Source organism: Mustela nigripes, chromosome 12, assembly GCF_022355385.1.
Source record: "Mustela nigripes isolate SB6536 chromosome 12, MUSNIG.SB6536, whole genome shotgun sequence".
Lineage (NCBI taxonomy): Eukaryota > Metazoa > Chordata > Mammalia > Carnivora > Mustelidae > Mustela > Mustela nigripes.
The window spans coordinates 25375215-25390733 of record NC_081568.1 but is presented as its reverse complement, the minus strand read 5'-3'; the positions used below and the strand labels follow the sequence as shown (position 1 = coordinate 25390733).

Here is a 15519-nt window from a genome sequence, read left to right as displayed (position 1 = left end):
TGTATTGTGGAACATACGTAAATTCTCTGAGCATCAGTGTCCCGATCTGTAAAACTTGGATATTTCCAAAGTTGTGAAGATTAAATAACAGTACCTAGAATAGTTCCTAACATATTGTAGATTTTTGTTAAATAGTTTATTTTTTTTCCTCCCATCAAGAAAAATTACATACTATGTTGTCTTTGCCAGATAGAAAAGTGGATTAATATAGTTTATAAGTAGTTCACAATTTTAAAATGTCAGATCTTAAGAGAGTAAGGTTTGGTTATCTAAAGAAATGTATATGGCCAGGACACCTTAATCTTTAATGATATTTGTCAATTAAGTAATCCAAAACTTAAGAGAATTGGATTCAGAGCCGGTCTTAAAAGCTTCCACAAATAATTTGAATCTAGTATCCATTACAGGCATCTTAATAACCCTATACTTCTCTTCCTAATTGGTTGTGCATTTGGGAAAAAATTGACATTGATTTTCCATAAAGTTACATATATAAGATCTTAAGCTTTGCAGAAACTTATATGCCAAAATAATGTCTTTAATTCTCTTATTTCCATCTCCGCAAGAGCAATAACTAGCCAGTAGCAGTTGTTCACTATTTATTAGAGAATTTATTAGAGAATTATTACCCAATTGCATTTAAATCTAAATGTTGACACATAGATAAAGGTATTGAAATTAAAATTAATATCAAAAGCAAATACATGCAAATTTAATTGTTTACATATATTCATCACAGAATCTGAGGGTTTATGAATGAAGTCTTCAACTATAGTATTTTGGTAATGATTCTTGAATTCTTTTTTCCCATGTCAAGGTACGAAATGATGAGGGAAAAGTAATTCGATTCCATTGTAAATTATGCGAGTGCAGTTTTAATGATCCCAATGCTAAGGAGATGCACTTAAAAGGGCGAAGACACAGACTTCAGTATAAAGTGAGTAAGATTTCAACTGTCGGGCAGTTCAGTCAATTAAATGTTTAGTTCTTGATTGCAACTTAGGTCACGATCTCAGAGTCGCTATCCCTCTGCCCCTCCCCCTCTTGAAAAAATTTTCAGGAGCACCTGGGTGGCTCAGTCCATTAAGCCTTCAGCTTAGGTCATGATCTCAGGGTCCTGCAAGCCCTGCGTCAGGCTTCCTGCTCATCGGGGAGTCTGCTTCTCCTTCTGCCTCTTCCTGCTCTCATGTCTCTTCACTTATTCTCTCTGTCTCTCTCAAATAAATCTTAAAATTTTTTTTTGTCTTTTTATTTTTTATTTTTTTAAACACAGCTTGGAACCTTTTCCATAGGAAACAAAATATCTAAATATAACTCAGTTCATGAACTGTATGCTAACATTAGCATGTCATGTCTCACATTCAGATGTTTGGTTTTTATTGATTAGTTTTTTATACTTAGTCAAGAAGAGTATGACCATATTTGATCATTTTTAGTGAAAGTAACATTGCCTGGATCAAGTAATCATGTATATATAAATAATTGCTTTACATAAAGTATTTTGAAAGAAGTATTAGGTCTCCATCTATTTACCTTCTTTGTCTTGGTAAAATTCCCACTAAAATGAATTTTAAGATGAGGACTTCCTCATTGGAAACACTTCAGATGTTAAGTTAAATCCACATCATTTAAAGTTTTTAATTAGCCTAGACTAATGCACTAGATTCATATTTTCCCTTCTAAACAAAGAGGTGGTGAAAATTAAAATAGTCTGTTTTTTAACCTCCACAGTCAGACATTTAGAATCATCTGCTTACAAACAAGTAAAGGAAAATGAAATATCCATTAGTTCAGGAAGAATTTCTTCCATTTGTTAGTTTGTACTTTTTAGATACTAAGTATGTCATTGTAAATGTAGACAATTAAGAATTTAGGGGTGGGAGGGAAAGAAGAATGTTTATTTTAATGTATTCTGAATCTTTCCTCTAATATAACTTATTTTACTGATTTTACTCTTAAAGTGAAAAATTTGCAACTGAAAACCCCTATGATGAAAAAATATGAGGGATTGTCTGATGAATAATATGTGTAGATTATTAGAGGTCCCACTGATTTTTTAAATGTCTGTATTGACAGAAAAAAGTAAATCCAGATTTGCAAGTAGAAGTAAAGCCCAGTATTCGAGCCAGAAAGATTCAAGAAGAGAAAATGAGGAAGCAAATGCAGAAAGAAGAGTATTGGCGAAGACGAGAAGAAGAAGAACGCTGGAGAATGGAAATGAGGTAGTATCTTTAACTTTTAGTACCATGATAGACAGTGGTTCAGCCTTTCTAAAAAGCTTAGCTATTCTGAGTGACTCCCATTCAAAGCAATCCAGATTATTTGATGTACTTAAGTTTTCACTTTTCAGGAAGATCCTAGGTATAGAAAAGAAATGCATTACAATTAAGTTATTGGCTATTCTAGTATTTGACTGTGGCCTTGGTGGTATCTTATATATTAAGTATAAGTGGTATCTTATATATATTAAGTGCATGAAGAAATAGTTAAATTATTTTGGGTTTTTTTTGTTTTGTTTTGTTTTGTTTTGTTTTAAATAAACTGTACTCCACTTAGTGTGGGGCTTAAGCTCAAAAACCCAAGATCAAGAGTCACCTGCTTTACTGACTGAGCCAGGCAGGTACCCCAGAATAGTTTAATATTTTAAATAAATGTCTCAGTTAAAACAAAATAGAACATTTGGTTACATGGTAGAAATATCATGAGTATAGGATCTAGTAGATTCTAGACAAAATTGTGTGCTTTTTAAAAAGAAACATCTATCATAGAAGCTTGAGGCTATAGGGAAGGAGAAAGGAGAAAACATGTCTTCTAGAGATATGTTAATGTTTGGTTTTATTGATCTAACTGACGACTTTTTTTTGAGAGAGAGAGAGTGCATACAAGCTGAGGAGGGGCATAGAGGGGAGAGAGTGTGTCTTAAGTGGCCTCCATGCCCAGTGCAGATCTCACAACCGTGAAATCATGACCTGAGCCCAGATCAGAGAGTTAAGTGCTTAACTTTTTGAGCCACCTAGGTGCCCCAGCATATCCTTAAATAATATAATTCAGGGGCACTCAGCTGGCTTAGTCAGTAGAGCATGTGACTCTTGATTTCAGGGTCATGAGTTCAAGCCCCACATTGGGTGTGGAGGTTACTTGAAAAAATTAAATGGTATTGTTCAGTGGTTTTTAAGTAATATTCACAGTTTCACAGAGTTGTACAGCCTTCATCACAGTCAATTTTAGAAACATTTTTGTCACCCTCTCCAGAAGAAACCACAAACCCACTGGTAGTCACTCCCTATTTTCCCCCAACCCCTACATATACCCCTGGGCAACCACAATATACTGTCCGTCTGTAGACTTAATTCTGGGGATACCTGTGTGGCTCGGTTAAGCATCTGCCTTCAGCGTAGGTCATGATTCCAGGGATTAAGTTCTCCATTGGGCTCTTTGCTTAGCGGGGAGTTTCCTTCTCCCTCTCCCTCTGTGTACTCCACCCACCCTTCAAATGAATAAATCTTTAGATTTATTCTGGAGATTTCATATAAATGGAATCATACGATATATGGTGTTTTTTGTCTGCCTGCTTTCACTGCACCATGTTTTTAAGATTCATGCATGTTTTAGCTTGTAACAGTACTTTGTTTCATGGCATAATAATATTCCATCATAAGAATGTGTAACATTGTTCGTTTATCAGTTGGTGGACATTTGCGTCGTTTCCACTTTCGGGGTGTCATGAATACTGCTGCTAGGAGTATTTGTACAAGTTTAAAATATATTGGGGCGCCTGGGTGGCTCAGTGGGTTAAAGCCTCTGCCTTCAGCTCAGGTCATGATCTCAGGGTCCTGGGATCAAGCACCACATCGGGATCTCTGCTCAGCAGGGAGCCTGCTTCCTCCTCTCTCTCTGCCTACTTACGATCTCTGTCAAATAAATAAATCTTAAAAAAATTTTTTAAATAAATAAATAAAACATTATTTCAGGGGCTCCAGATCATGGGATTGAACTCCACATTGGGCTCCCCACTCAGTGTGAACCTGCTTCTCCCTCTCTCAACACTGCCTGCTTGTGTATATACTCACTCACTCTCTGTCAAATGAATAAAATATTTTAAATATATCTATATGGATATAGATATAGATTTCAGAAAATAAGCATAATGTACACTTTCTTTTTTTTTAGTTTTTTTATTTATTTGACAGAGCACAAGCAGGAGGAGTGAGAGAGGCTTAGTCCCAGCACCTGGGATCATGACCTGAGCCAAAGGCAGATGCTTAACCAACTGAGCCACCCAGGCACTCCTGTACACATTTTATAATTCACTTTTTTCATTTATATGCCACTTTAAAAATTAAGCTAGGATTATTTTCTTTTTTGTGACAGCATAGTATTCTCGTATATGGATGTGTAATTTTCTTTATAGCGTGTCATCCTCTGTTAGATACTTGGGTTGTTTCCAGTGTTTCTGTACCATGGTTATTACATTGACCATGCTTGAGGCTATATTATTGCATAAATTATGACTTTATGTTGGTAATAATAATATTTCCAGAAATAGAAATATTTGTTTGAAGGAAACCCATGCTTCTGCATATACTGAGTACTCTAACTTCAGTTATTTTCAGATATTTTGGTTTCAGGACCCTTTATACTCCATTATTACTGAAGATAATAATTGAAGATATAATTATTGAAGATAATAATTGAAGATATAGTTGAAGAATAATATTAAAGATAAATTCAGTTGAGTTTCAGGACCCTTTATACTCAGTAATTATTAAAGACTCCAAATAGTTTTTGTTTATGTGGGTTATAGCTGTCAAGATTTCACTGTATTAAAAATTAAAACTGAGAAGTTTAATATTTATGAATTCATTTAAGAATGACATTTTAATTATATTTGTTAAAATATAAATGTATTGGGTACCTGGGTGGCTCAGTTGGTTAGGCGGCTGCCTTCAGCTCAGATCATGATCCTGGAGTCCCAGGATCAAGTCCCACATCAGGTTCCGTGCTCAGCGGAGAGTCTGCTTTTCTCTCTCTGCCCCTCCCCACCTCTTGTGCTCACCCACTCTCTTTTATTCTCTCTCTCAAATAAAATCTATAAAAATATGTATATAAACAAATTGGCTAATTATATTACATTGCATATATTTAATAAATATAACTTGGTGAAAAATTAATCTTCATATAACTATTTCTTCACCAGAATTGTGTGAATGATACTGTTTGACATTTTTGCAGATCCCTTTAAATGTCTTGCTTAAAAGAAGGCAGCATGATTCTCATGTGTGCTTCTGTGTTCATTTTTGTTGCAATACCACATTCTGCCTCTGGATAACGCCACTATACATTGAAAAGAGAGTAAGAATGGAAGAGGTGTATGATGTCTTAATATTAAGACATGGATCCCCTGACAGGGCCTCAGGGACCATCTGGAGTCCTTGGGCCACACTTTGAAAATTGCTGCTACAACATTAAAGTTCTCTGCCAATGAGAGAGAGAAATATGAAATCCATTTTTGGTTGGTTGGGTTTTGTTTTCAAATTTGAAATTTGGGATAGGAAAGGTAAATCTTTTCAAATTTGTTTCAGTTCAGTTTGAATTATAATTATATTACTAGCAAATTTTCTAAAGCTTCTTTGAATATAGTTGACACACAATACATTAGTTTTAGGTGTACAACATTCTGATTAGTAAGTTTATACTTCATACGTGCCCACCACACATGTAGCTACCATCTTTCCCCAGACAACACTATTAACAATATCACTGACTATATTCCTTATATTATGCCTCTGTGACTTGCTCATGTCATAATTGGAAGCTCGGATCTTCCACTCCCCTTCCCTCATTTTTCCCATCCCCTCACGCCCCTTCCCTGTAACAAACATCAGTTCTCTATATTTTGCTTGGTTGTTTGCTTACTCATTTGTTTTTTAAGATTCCACATATGAGAGTAATCATATATTTGTCTTTTGACTTATTTCACTTAGCATAATACTTTCTGGTCCATCCATGTTGTTGCAGATGGCATGATCTCATCTTCTCTTACGGCTGCATAATATTCCAGTGTGTGTCCATCGACATCTTCCTTATCTGTTTGTCCATCAGTGGACACTTAGGTTGCTTACATATTTTGGCTATTGTAAATAATGCTTCAGTAAACATAGATGTGTATATATCTTCTTAAATTAGTATTTTCAGTTTCTTTGGTTAGTTATACAGTAGTTGAGTTATTGGATCATAAGATATTTCTATTTTTAATGTTTTTTACCTTGGCTGCACCAGTTTACATTCCCACCAGCAGTGTACAAGGGTTCCTTTTTCTCCACATCCTTGTCAACCACTTTTTATTTCACATACTGAATTTTATTACATGTTTGAACATTTACATTTCCTCTTGTAAATTGCCTGGGTTTTATTTATTTATTTTACTTAACTGTTACTTTGTACAGACACTATATTGTAGCTATTAACCTATTATTAATGTGTTATCGGCAGATAGTTATAACTGTTATGTATTGGTTTTTACTTTTTAATATGTTTAAATATATCAGTCTTGTTTTTTGTGAATAATCAGCCTTTGTAATGCATTTGAAACTCTGTACTTAGATATGGAATTTTTCCTCTTTTGTTGATATGTCAAATATTTATTAAGCACCTATGATGTGCTCGAAAATTGCATGTAGTGTGTTAGGTACTGAGTATGAATTGGTAAACAATGGATAAAAATCCCTGCCCTTACATAACTTAAACATTTGTGTTCAATAATAACAATAAACTATTCAAAACTGGATAAGTGTAGTTTTTCAAAGCCTTCAACCTGTTACTCATTTTCTCAAGGCCTAAATAACAGAGAATTATGTTTCTATACTACTTCTAAGTCAGATGACCCAAAAAAGCACTGCTTATTCCCAATCTGAGGAAATTGGTAGTTTCTAAAGAGCTACATGAGAAACATACATGGGTTTGGTGTTTTTTGTTTTTGATTTTGGAGAAGTGTGCTTCTTTCTTTTAAACAAATTTGTATAGTAAAACCTTATTCCTATCAAAATTAACGTCAGAGACATAATTTCTCTTCGAAGTTATCGGTATCCTAGTTTGAAGCTGAAAATAAAGACAGAAGTGAGAGTGAGGTAGTAAAAAAGAAATTAGATTCTGAAAATGACCATTAAAGCAGAAGTTATACAATAGCTGCCCACAATCCAGGTTCAGCCCATGGAGGTTTTCATTTGATATACATAGTATTTTTAATTTGAACCAACACTAAAGATTCTGAAAAATATTAAAATCCTGATGATCTTGAGATTGGAACCCTGTATTCCCTTATGGCATTAATTAGTTGGGGCTGAGTAACAGCTGTTCTCTTTAGCCAGAACATGTACTTTCTCCCCCCACCTTCAAATTTTTATTTAAATGCTAGATAACAGACGTGCTTTCTGCTTTACCATAGTCTTCCCCAACCTTAATATGTCCCCACAGATGAGACAGAAATGTGAGTTGCCATTCATCACTGTCTTGCACTGTTGTTTTTCCTCAGTAGACAAATTTGTGTATGCCGGTATCATAAATGGGGAAATTAAAAATAGTCTTAAGAGGTTCTTTCTACATAGAAAATAGGAAGGAGCACATTTCTCTAGACAGGAAGAAAATTCCTGAATGTGTGCTTCAGATTTTTCATTCACACACGTTACTGGTCCAGCCACTGTAGGTAGGCATTTAAGTTTACAATATCTTAAAGAAGGAGAGATTGAAGGAAGCTCTGAGGTTTCTAGTGTTTGTTCCTTTGGCTTTGACATCAGGCTATGAAATTTTGTGTTGCTTTTCTCTTTGTTTTCTCACCTCTTTTCACTCATACTCGCATCTATTTGTAGATTGTAAAAGCAAATAAAGGATATTAGTTACACTAGGGAAAAAGGAAGGTGTTAGCTAAGCTGATGTGGGACAGTTTTTTTAATTGCATTTTTTGTCATTATTGATGTAAGTTCTTGGGTTGTATTTTTCTTTTAATAAGGTTTGTAATACCATTCTCTGTTTTCAGACGTTATGAAGAGGACATGTATTGGAGAAGAATGGAGGAAGAACAACACCATTGGGATGATCGCCGCCGAATGCCTGATGGAGGCTATCCTCATGGTCCCCCAGGCCCATTAGGCCTTCTAGGAGTCCGACCAGGCATGCCTCCTCAGCCACAGGGGCCTGCAGTAAGTGTACACATAATTTACTTAGGGGATAAAAGTGTTAAGATTGATTCAGCTTTAGAAGATAACAGTTTGGGGAGACTAATTCTTAGATTTAATAGTCTCATAATGTCAGTATAAGTTTTACATTTGATTTAGAATTTTTTCTCCTTTTATTATAGCTTCTAACTCATGTCTTATAAAGGACTTCATAGAGTGTCCATAAATTTTTCTTAACCTTCAGTAAAAGCTAAACAGAAGCAGGGCTTTTGTTCTGTCAAGTGTTCTTTAACATTAGAGATTTTCTTTCCTTTGTTTTTCTTGACATTTGCAAGAGCAACCACTTTTGAAGGCAGCTGCTTTGCCTTCAAAATTATTATCTTCCCATTACCTGTTGTTGAGAATCTTCTTTCCTTCTTCAAAACCTGACCATCTAAAACCTGCTACTGCTTCTGAATTGAGTGCAGGATAAGCGGTATGTAAATGGTTCCACTTGAGCATAACAGTTGATGTACTAGGAAAAGTGTAGGAAAGATAATGCATCTTGAGGTTTGTGTTCCATAGAAGCTGTGTAAACGAAGAGACACCAGCTTATGAAGAGCATTCCATAGAAGTTTAGACTACAAAACTAGAGAATTTTTTGTTGTTTTCCAGAGAGCATTTAGGAGAAACAGCAAGTCCTCCTCTTTAACTTACTCTCTTTCTCATTTGTCTTTACACAGAACAAGCATTTGTAAGACCTGTTTTATCAAAGTCAAAAAAATTTTCACAATCAACAGTCTTTAAAGTTGAATAAGAAGTATTTCCATAACCTTAGATACGGTGTTCAGGCAGAGCATGTGTACATACAGAGATAAGCAAATGCATACATACACAAGCATCCGACTCTTGATAGTATAACTTTCCAAAGTTTGCAGTTTTGTTTTTACTGAAGTAGAAAAGGGGAAGATATTTTAAGTGGACATTTTGCATAGTTGACTTTATTTAAAAGATATGACGAACATACATGTAGTTGAAAAATATGTTTATTTTTGCCCAGGAAACATTGCTTTTAAATGAAGTAACTTTTTTTCTCTAGCCCTTACGTCGTCCTGATTCATCTGATGACCGTTATGTCATGACAAAACACGCAACCATTTATCCAACTGAAGAAGAATTACAGGCAGTTCAGAAAATTGTTTCTATCACTGAACGTGCTTTAAAACTTGTTTCAGACAGTTTGTCTGAACATGAGAAGAGCAAGAGCAAAGAGGGAGATGATAAGAAAGAGGGAGGTAAAGACAGGTGTGTTTTCAGAGTTACTTTGCTTATTTTTTGTTTTTCTTTCCATGTACTTCTTATACTTGAAATAAAAAGTTACAAAGACTAAAAATTCTCTGGTGTGAATATACATGTCTTGTTTGGGTAGATATTTAATGCATTTAGCTGCTTTTTGCTAAAATAAATAACACAGTTAAAATCTCCAACCTTGTGATTTTGCTAATTTTATCTTAATTTATATAAAACTATTTTGAGTCTTTTTTCAAAGCCGCCTCCATAATTGCATTCAGCTGCTCTTCAGTTTTCCTTTGTTGTATCTGTCCCACATTCAGTCCTTGTTTTAACAATTTGTTTCCTTAGTTTGTTGACCATAAAGCATGAAGAGACTTAAGCTTTGGAAACTGTTTTTTTAGGTAAGCTCAGGCCCACTGTGGAGCCCAACACAGGGCTTAACTCATTACCATAAGATCAAGAATCAGATACTTAACCAACTAAGCCACACAGGCACACCTGGAAACATCTTTCATATCAAGTTTTAGGTTGTGATTTTTCCTTTTACCATTTGGAAATATTTTTACATTACATTAAACATGACTCTTGGGGCACTTGGGTGTCTCAGACAGTTAAGCATTCAACTCTTTTTTTTTTTTTTTTTTAAGATATTTTTTATTTATTTGACAGGTCACAAGTAGTCATAGAGGCAGGCTGAGAGAGAGAAGGAAGCAGGCTCCCTGCTGAGTGGAGAGCCTGATGCAGAGAGCCCGATGCAGGGCTCGATCCTAGGACCATGAGATCATGACCTGAGCCGAAGGCAGAGGCTTTAACCCACTGAGCCACCCAGGTGCCCCAGTATTCAGCTCTTGATCTTAGCTCAGGTCTCAGTCTCAGGGTCATGAGATTTTAAAATAAGGAACCATGACTCTTATTCTGATTTGTAAAATGAGACACAGAAATGTTAATATTCTTTGAAATGGTCCTGTGAGACAAAAGATCCCATGAGATCTTAGTTCTTGATTTATTTATCTATATATTTTATCTAAATGAAGGCTGCTTCTTAAAAATATTAAATATTGGGGGTGCCTGGGTGGCTCAGTGGGTTAAGCCTCTTGCCTTCGGCTCAGGTCATGATCTCAGGGTCCTGGGATGGAGCCCTGCATCAGGCTCCCTGCTCAGCGGGGAGCCTGCTTCCCCCTCTCTCTGACTGTGTCTTTGCCTACTTGTGATCTCTTTCTCTGTCAAATAAATAAAATAAAAAATATTTTTAAAAATAAATAAATAAGAATATTAGATATTTTTAAACTGTAGTTGATAGCATAAAATTATTTAATTTACTATTATATATTTAGAGATTATCATGGCTGTGGCTGGGAAGACAAATGTCATAATATAATTTGATTTCACCGCAGAGCTTTAAAAGGAGTTTTGCGAGTGGGAGTATTGGCAAAAGGATTACTTCTCCGAGGAGATAGAAATGTCAACCTTGTTTTGCTGTGCTCTGAGAAACCTTCAAAGACATTATTAAGCCGTATTGCAGAAAACCTACCCAAACAGCTTGCTGTAAGTATTATGGAAATGTTCATTTTTACCCCTTGTCTGGTTCAGAAGTTTTTGGCAGGACTAACTGTGCTTCAGCCTAAACCCAAGCCAGCCTTTAAGTTTTTGGCTTGACTTTCCCTTTTGAGGGAGTTTTTTTGTTTTTTTTGGGGGGGGGGGATGTTGTTGTTGTTTTGCTTCATTGTGCAAATTGGTAGGACTATTTTCTAGTTTGCCTTTTTAGGTTTTATAGTGCTTATATTTGACATGAAGCCATCTTGCTAATTTATTTAAAAATGTAAAATTGTAGCACATGTTCTCATCCTGATTTTGTTTTTTTCCAAGATTTGAAGCTTAAGAGAGAAGGCAGTTGTTGACAGAAAATGGTTTTTCTTTTTCTTTTTTTGTTAAAAACAAAGCCCCTGTGTAGCAAACTTGAATTTTTAAAATCTGTGAACCTCTCGCCTGTTTAGTTGAATACATGTTTTTAATAAAATATAGTAAGAAATAGTCTTTCCAATTTGAAATTACCAGGTCTTACTGGGATTTTTCTTTTTCTGTCTTTATAATGATAGGAATTCTATCTTTGTCCAGCAAATCATGGCAATTCACAATTAGTAGAATATCCCCTTTTTGGTCTTACAAAAGCAAACTTTTTAAGATTGAATTCTAAAAAATGTTACACATTAGTCTCATAATCTCAGATTGGGATTTAAAGTAAATATTCCTTGGGGAACCTGGGTGATACAGTCAAATGTCCAGCTCTTGGTTTTGGCTTGGGTCTTGAGATCAAGGCCCACATTGGGCTCAGCCCTCAGCATAAAGTCTGTTTAAGACTCTCCCTCCCTCTCCTTCTGCCTCCCCCCACCCCCAGCACACACTCAGCCACCCCGACACACACCCTCTCTCTCTCTCTCTAAATAAAATAAAAATTTTTTTAAAGATATTATTTATTTGACAGATGGAGATCACAAGTAGGCAGAGAGGCGGGCAGAGAGAAAGGGGGAGAAGCAGGCTTCCCGCTGAGCGGTGAGCCTGATGTGGGGCGCAATCCCAGGACCCTGAGATCATGACCTGAGCCAAAGGCAGAGGCTTTAACCCACTGAGCTACCCAGGTGCCCCTAAAATAAATTTTTTAAAGAAATATATTTCTTGAATAATTTAATGTATATAATTTATTTTAAAACCTTTTTGGTTTTAAAAATTAATTAGGTATTCTAAATCCAAGGATTGACATTTCATTGTTCATGTGTATTCTACAGCAGTGAGTCAGAATAAATAGTACTTGACCACAGCAGGGCAACTGGTAACAAAAGGGATAGTGAACCACAATGTTGAACTTAAGCTCTGACAGCTAACACTTAATGATGTTTGCTTTATGTTCCCATTGTTCCAGATACGAAGTTTCTCATTGTGGATGAGTCTTAAGTGCTAGGAACCAGAAGAATTGGCATTGTGTGTCTGCTTTTTTCCCTCTGTTGAGGCTGCTAGAGCAATGGGATATGAGGGGAGGTGGGTGTTGAGGGCCTTGAGAGAATTACATAATTTGCTAGAAATACCTTGATCTTAATTGCGATGCTTGGGTGGCTCAGTCATTAAGCATCTACCTTTGGCTCAGGTCATGATCCCAGTGACCATTGGGCTCCCTGCCCTGCTGGAAGCCTGCTTCTCCCCCTCCCACTCCCCTTGCCTGATGGTCTCTCAGTGTCTCTCTCTGTCAAATAAATAGATAAAATCTGGGGGGAAAAAAAAGATGCTTAATAAAACTACGAAGTAGGGAAATATATTCTAAGGAAATAAGCAGTTAGACTAAAGCAAAATACCCTTTCCAAATCAGACTGTACTTACTAGACAAGGGAAAAAAAAATTTTTTTTTATTTTATTTATTTATTTGACAGAGAGAGAGATCACAAGGAGGCAGAGAGGCAGACAGAGAGAGAGAGGAGGAAGCAGGCTCCCCGCTGAGCAGAGAGCCCAATGCGGGGCTCGATCCCAGGACCCTGGGACCATGACCGGAGCCGAAGGCAGAGGCCTTAACCCACTGAGCCACCCAGGCACCCCGAATAAAAAAAATTCTTCGTCATCATTGTCATAGTTGACAATTATATAGTACTTAGTATGTACCAGGCACTTTTTTGTTATTTTAAGATTTTATTTATTTATTTGAGGAAGAGCACACGAGCTAGGGGAGGGGAGGTGCAGAGAAGAATCTCAAGCACATCCCTGCTGAGCAAAAGCCCCAACATGGGGCTCAATCCCAAGACCCCCAGATCATGACCTGAGCCAAAGTCAAAGACTTAGCTGACTAAGTGCCCCAACCAGGCACTGTTTTAAAGGCTTTATATAGTTAATTCATTTAGTTCTACAGGTTAGGTAACAATTTCTGTCCCCATTTTACAGAAACAGGGTAGAGGAGTTAAATAATTTGCCCATATTCACAACACTGGTAAAGTAGTAGCTGGAATTTGAACTTACATATTGTACTATAAACACTCCATGTAATTTCTGTAAAGCATTCATTAATAGAAGCTGGGGCTTATCTATATCAAATTACAGTGGAAACTGGGGCTTATCTATATCTATCAAATTACAGTGAATCTTGGTTTTTCTGGATCTTAATCAAGACTTTTTGCTCTCCAATTATGATGTATAGATGTGTTAATTTCACAATGTACATACAGTGGGAATGGTTGAATTCAAGGATCTATTTAGTTTCATTCAAATTCTGCAGATGTAGAAGAACTTAACTACCCAGATGCAATTTGAAAGTACAGTAGTAAACACAGCAGTGTTTCTTCTATTCAAGAATTTATAATCTAAGAGGGACATATACAAATAACTCCCAATACAAATAATGGTAAATATTAGCTCAATAAAGAACTGTAAAAGGCAAGTATGGTAAGAGATAAATGATACTTGGATTATTGTAAGGCTTCTTAGAGGAGAAGTGTATTATCTACTCATTATAAAAGGATTGAGGTAGGGCCCTGACTAGTTGTCAGTAGAGCACGTGACTCCTGATCTTCAGGTTTTAAGTTTGAGCCCCATGTTGGGTGTAAAGATGACTTTTAAAAAAATAAACAACTTTTAAAAATAAGTAAAAATACTTGAGATGGTGAGAAAATGAAAGAGCCATAATGAAACTGCTTTGTCTGATAATATAAAAGTTCAGCTAATTTTTTGTGCTCTTCATTACATAGGTTATAAGTCCTGAGAAGTATGATATAAAATGTGCTGTGTCTGAAGCGGCAATAATTTTGAATTCATGTGTGGAACCCAAAATGCAAGTCACTATCACCCTGACATCTCCAATTATTCGAGAAGAGAACATGAGGGAAGGAGGTTGGAAAGCCATTAAACATTCTACTTTTCTATTAACTTTTTTTTCATTTACCTACTCTTTAAGATGGCATTAAGCCCTAGAAGGCAACATGCTGGCATTACATATGAATTTGATAGATTTGACTTAAGTAGCAACCAGTTTTGCTTAATAAGATCATTTCCCAGAAAGTAAATGCTCTTTTTAGTAATGTACTTTTATATAAAACACTCATGGTATTAATGACTTTCTTGATTTTTTCTTTTCTTGCTAACCTCAGATTTCTGGAAAAAAAAAAGTTCAAAATTATTCTTGCTGACATAATGGACACATGAAAAAAATTAAATGTTGGTAGTAAAGGGCCACAAATTTAACTTCTGTTAAGAAGTTCCTTGTTCTTGCCTTGTCTTCCAAAAAAGACGAGAGTTTCAAATAAAATTGGTTATATACTTGTAATATGTTTTAAGAGGCATTGTTATATGTGTAATCATGGATTTGGCTTGTCCTGAGGTAAATATTTCTAGTTCTCTGAGGTTGCTCTTTGGTTTGGAGAGTTTTCATGAATGCAGAGCATCCTAATGCACATAGATTTGGGCTTTTAAACCCAATATTATTATACTAGAGATACTGAAAAATAAATGGTGTAGGCTTAGTAAGTTGTAGTACAGTACAGGATTTTTAAACTTACTTTACAATTGTAGAATATGAAATCCTGCTGGTGCCAGCAATGTTGCTTTAGGGACTGTTCTGTAACATTTTCAAAGCTTCAAAAGCTTTTAGCCAAAAAGCATGGTCAGTGTCTGCCTAATGTTGGTTCTGTTGTTTTATGGGTCAGATAAAATTTACTTTGTTTCCTTTCATGTTGTTTTTGTACATCTTAACTTGTTGAGTATGAAGTTATATAGTCTACACTAATATTTCTTTGTGATACAGATAGAAAAGAATACTGTATATTAAATACTAAAATTGTTTAACATAGTATCAGTAGGCTCTTAGTTACTGTCCCTTTAAATTTGTTTTCTTACAGCAAAGCATTTTTTTTTAAGGCACTGGGCTTTTCCACAACCCAGAAAGAGAACACTTAATTTAAAATGTGGTCATTGGGAGGCATGTCTAATCTTGCATACTTCACATATATATCATATCAGGACTTGTATGTTGTATAAGCTTTGCATCTTAAAAATAATTGGGTTTTGTGTAAAGGATCTTTTATATGAACATGAGTTTCCATTGAAG

The 15519-nt window shown here is 35.6% G+C and overlaps 1 protein-coding gene across 3 annotated transcripts in view; it reads left to right on the top strand.

The window, feature by feature from the left end:
• ZFR (zinc finger RNA binding protein) overlaps positions 1–15519 on the top strand; it is an 85842-nt gene that overhangs the window by 42024 nt on the left and 28299 nt on the right. For all 3 annotated transcript variants that reach the window (XM_059416961.1, XM_059416960.1, XM_059416962.1), the window contains 6 exons: positions 818–937; positions 2077–2222; positions 8033–8195; positions 9250–9455; positions 10838–10988; positions 14165–14306. In XM_059416961.1, the coding sequence (XP_059272944.1) occupies positions 818–937; positions 2077–2222; positions 8033–8195; positions 9250–9455; positions 10838–10988; positions 14165–14306 (928 nt within the window). The remainder of the gene's footprint in view (positions 1–817; positions 938–2076; positions 2223–8032; positions 8196–9249; positions 9456–10837; positions 10989–14164; positions 14307–15519) is intronic.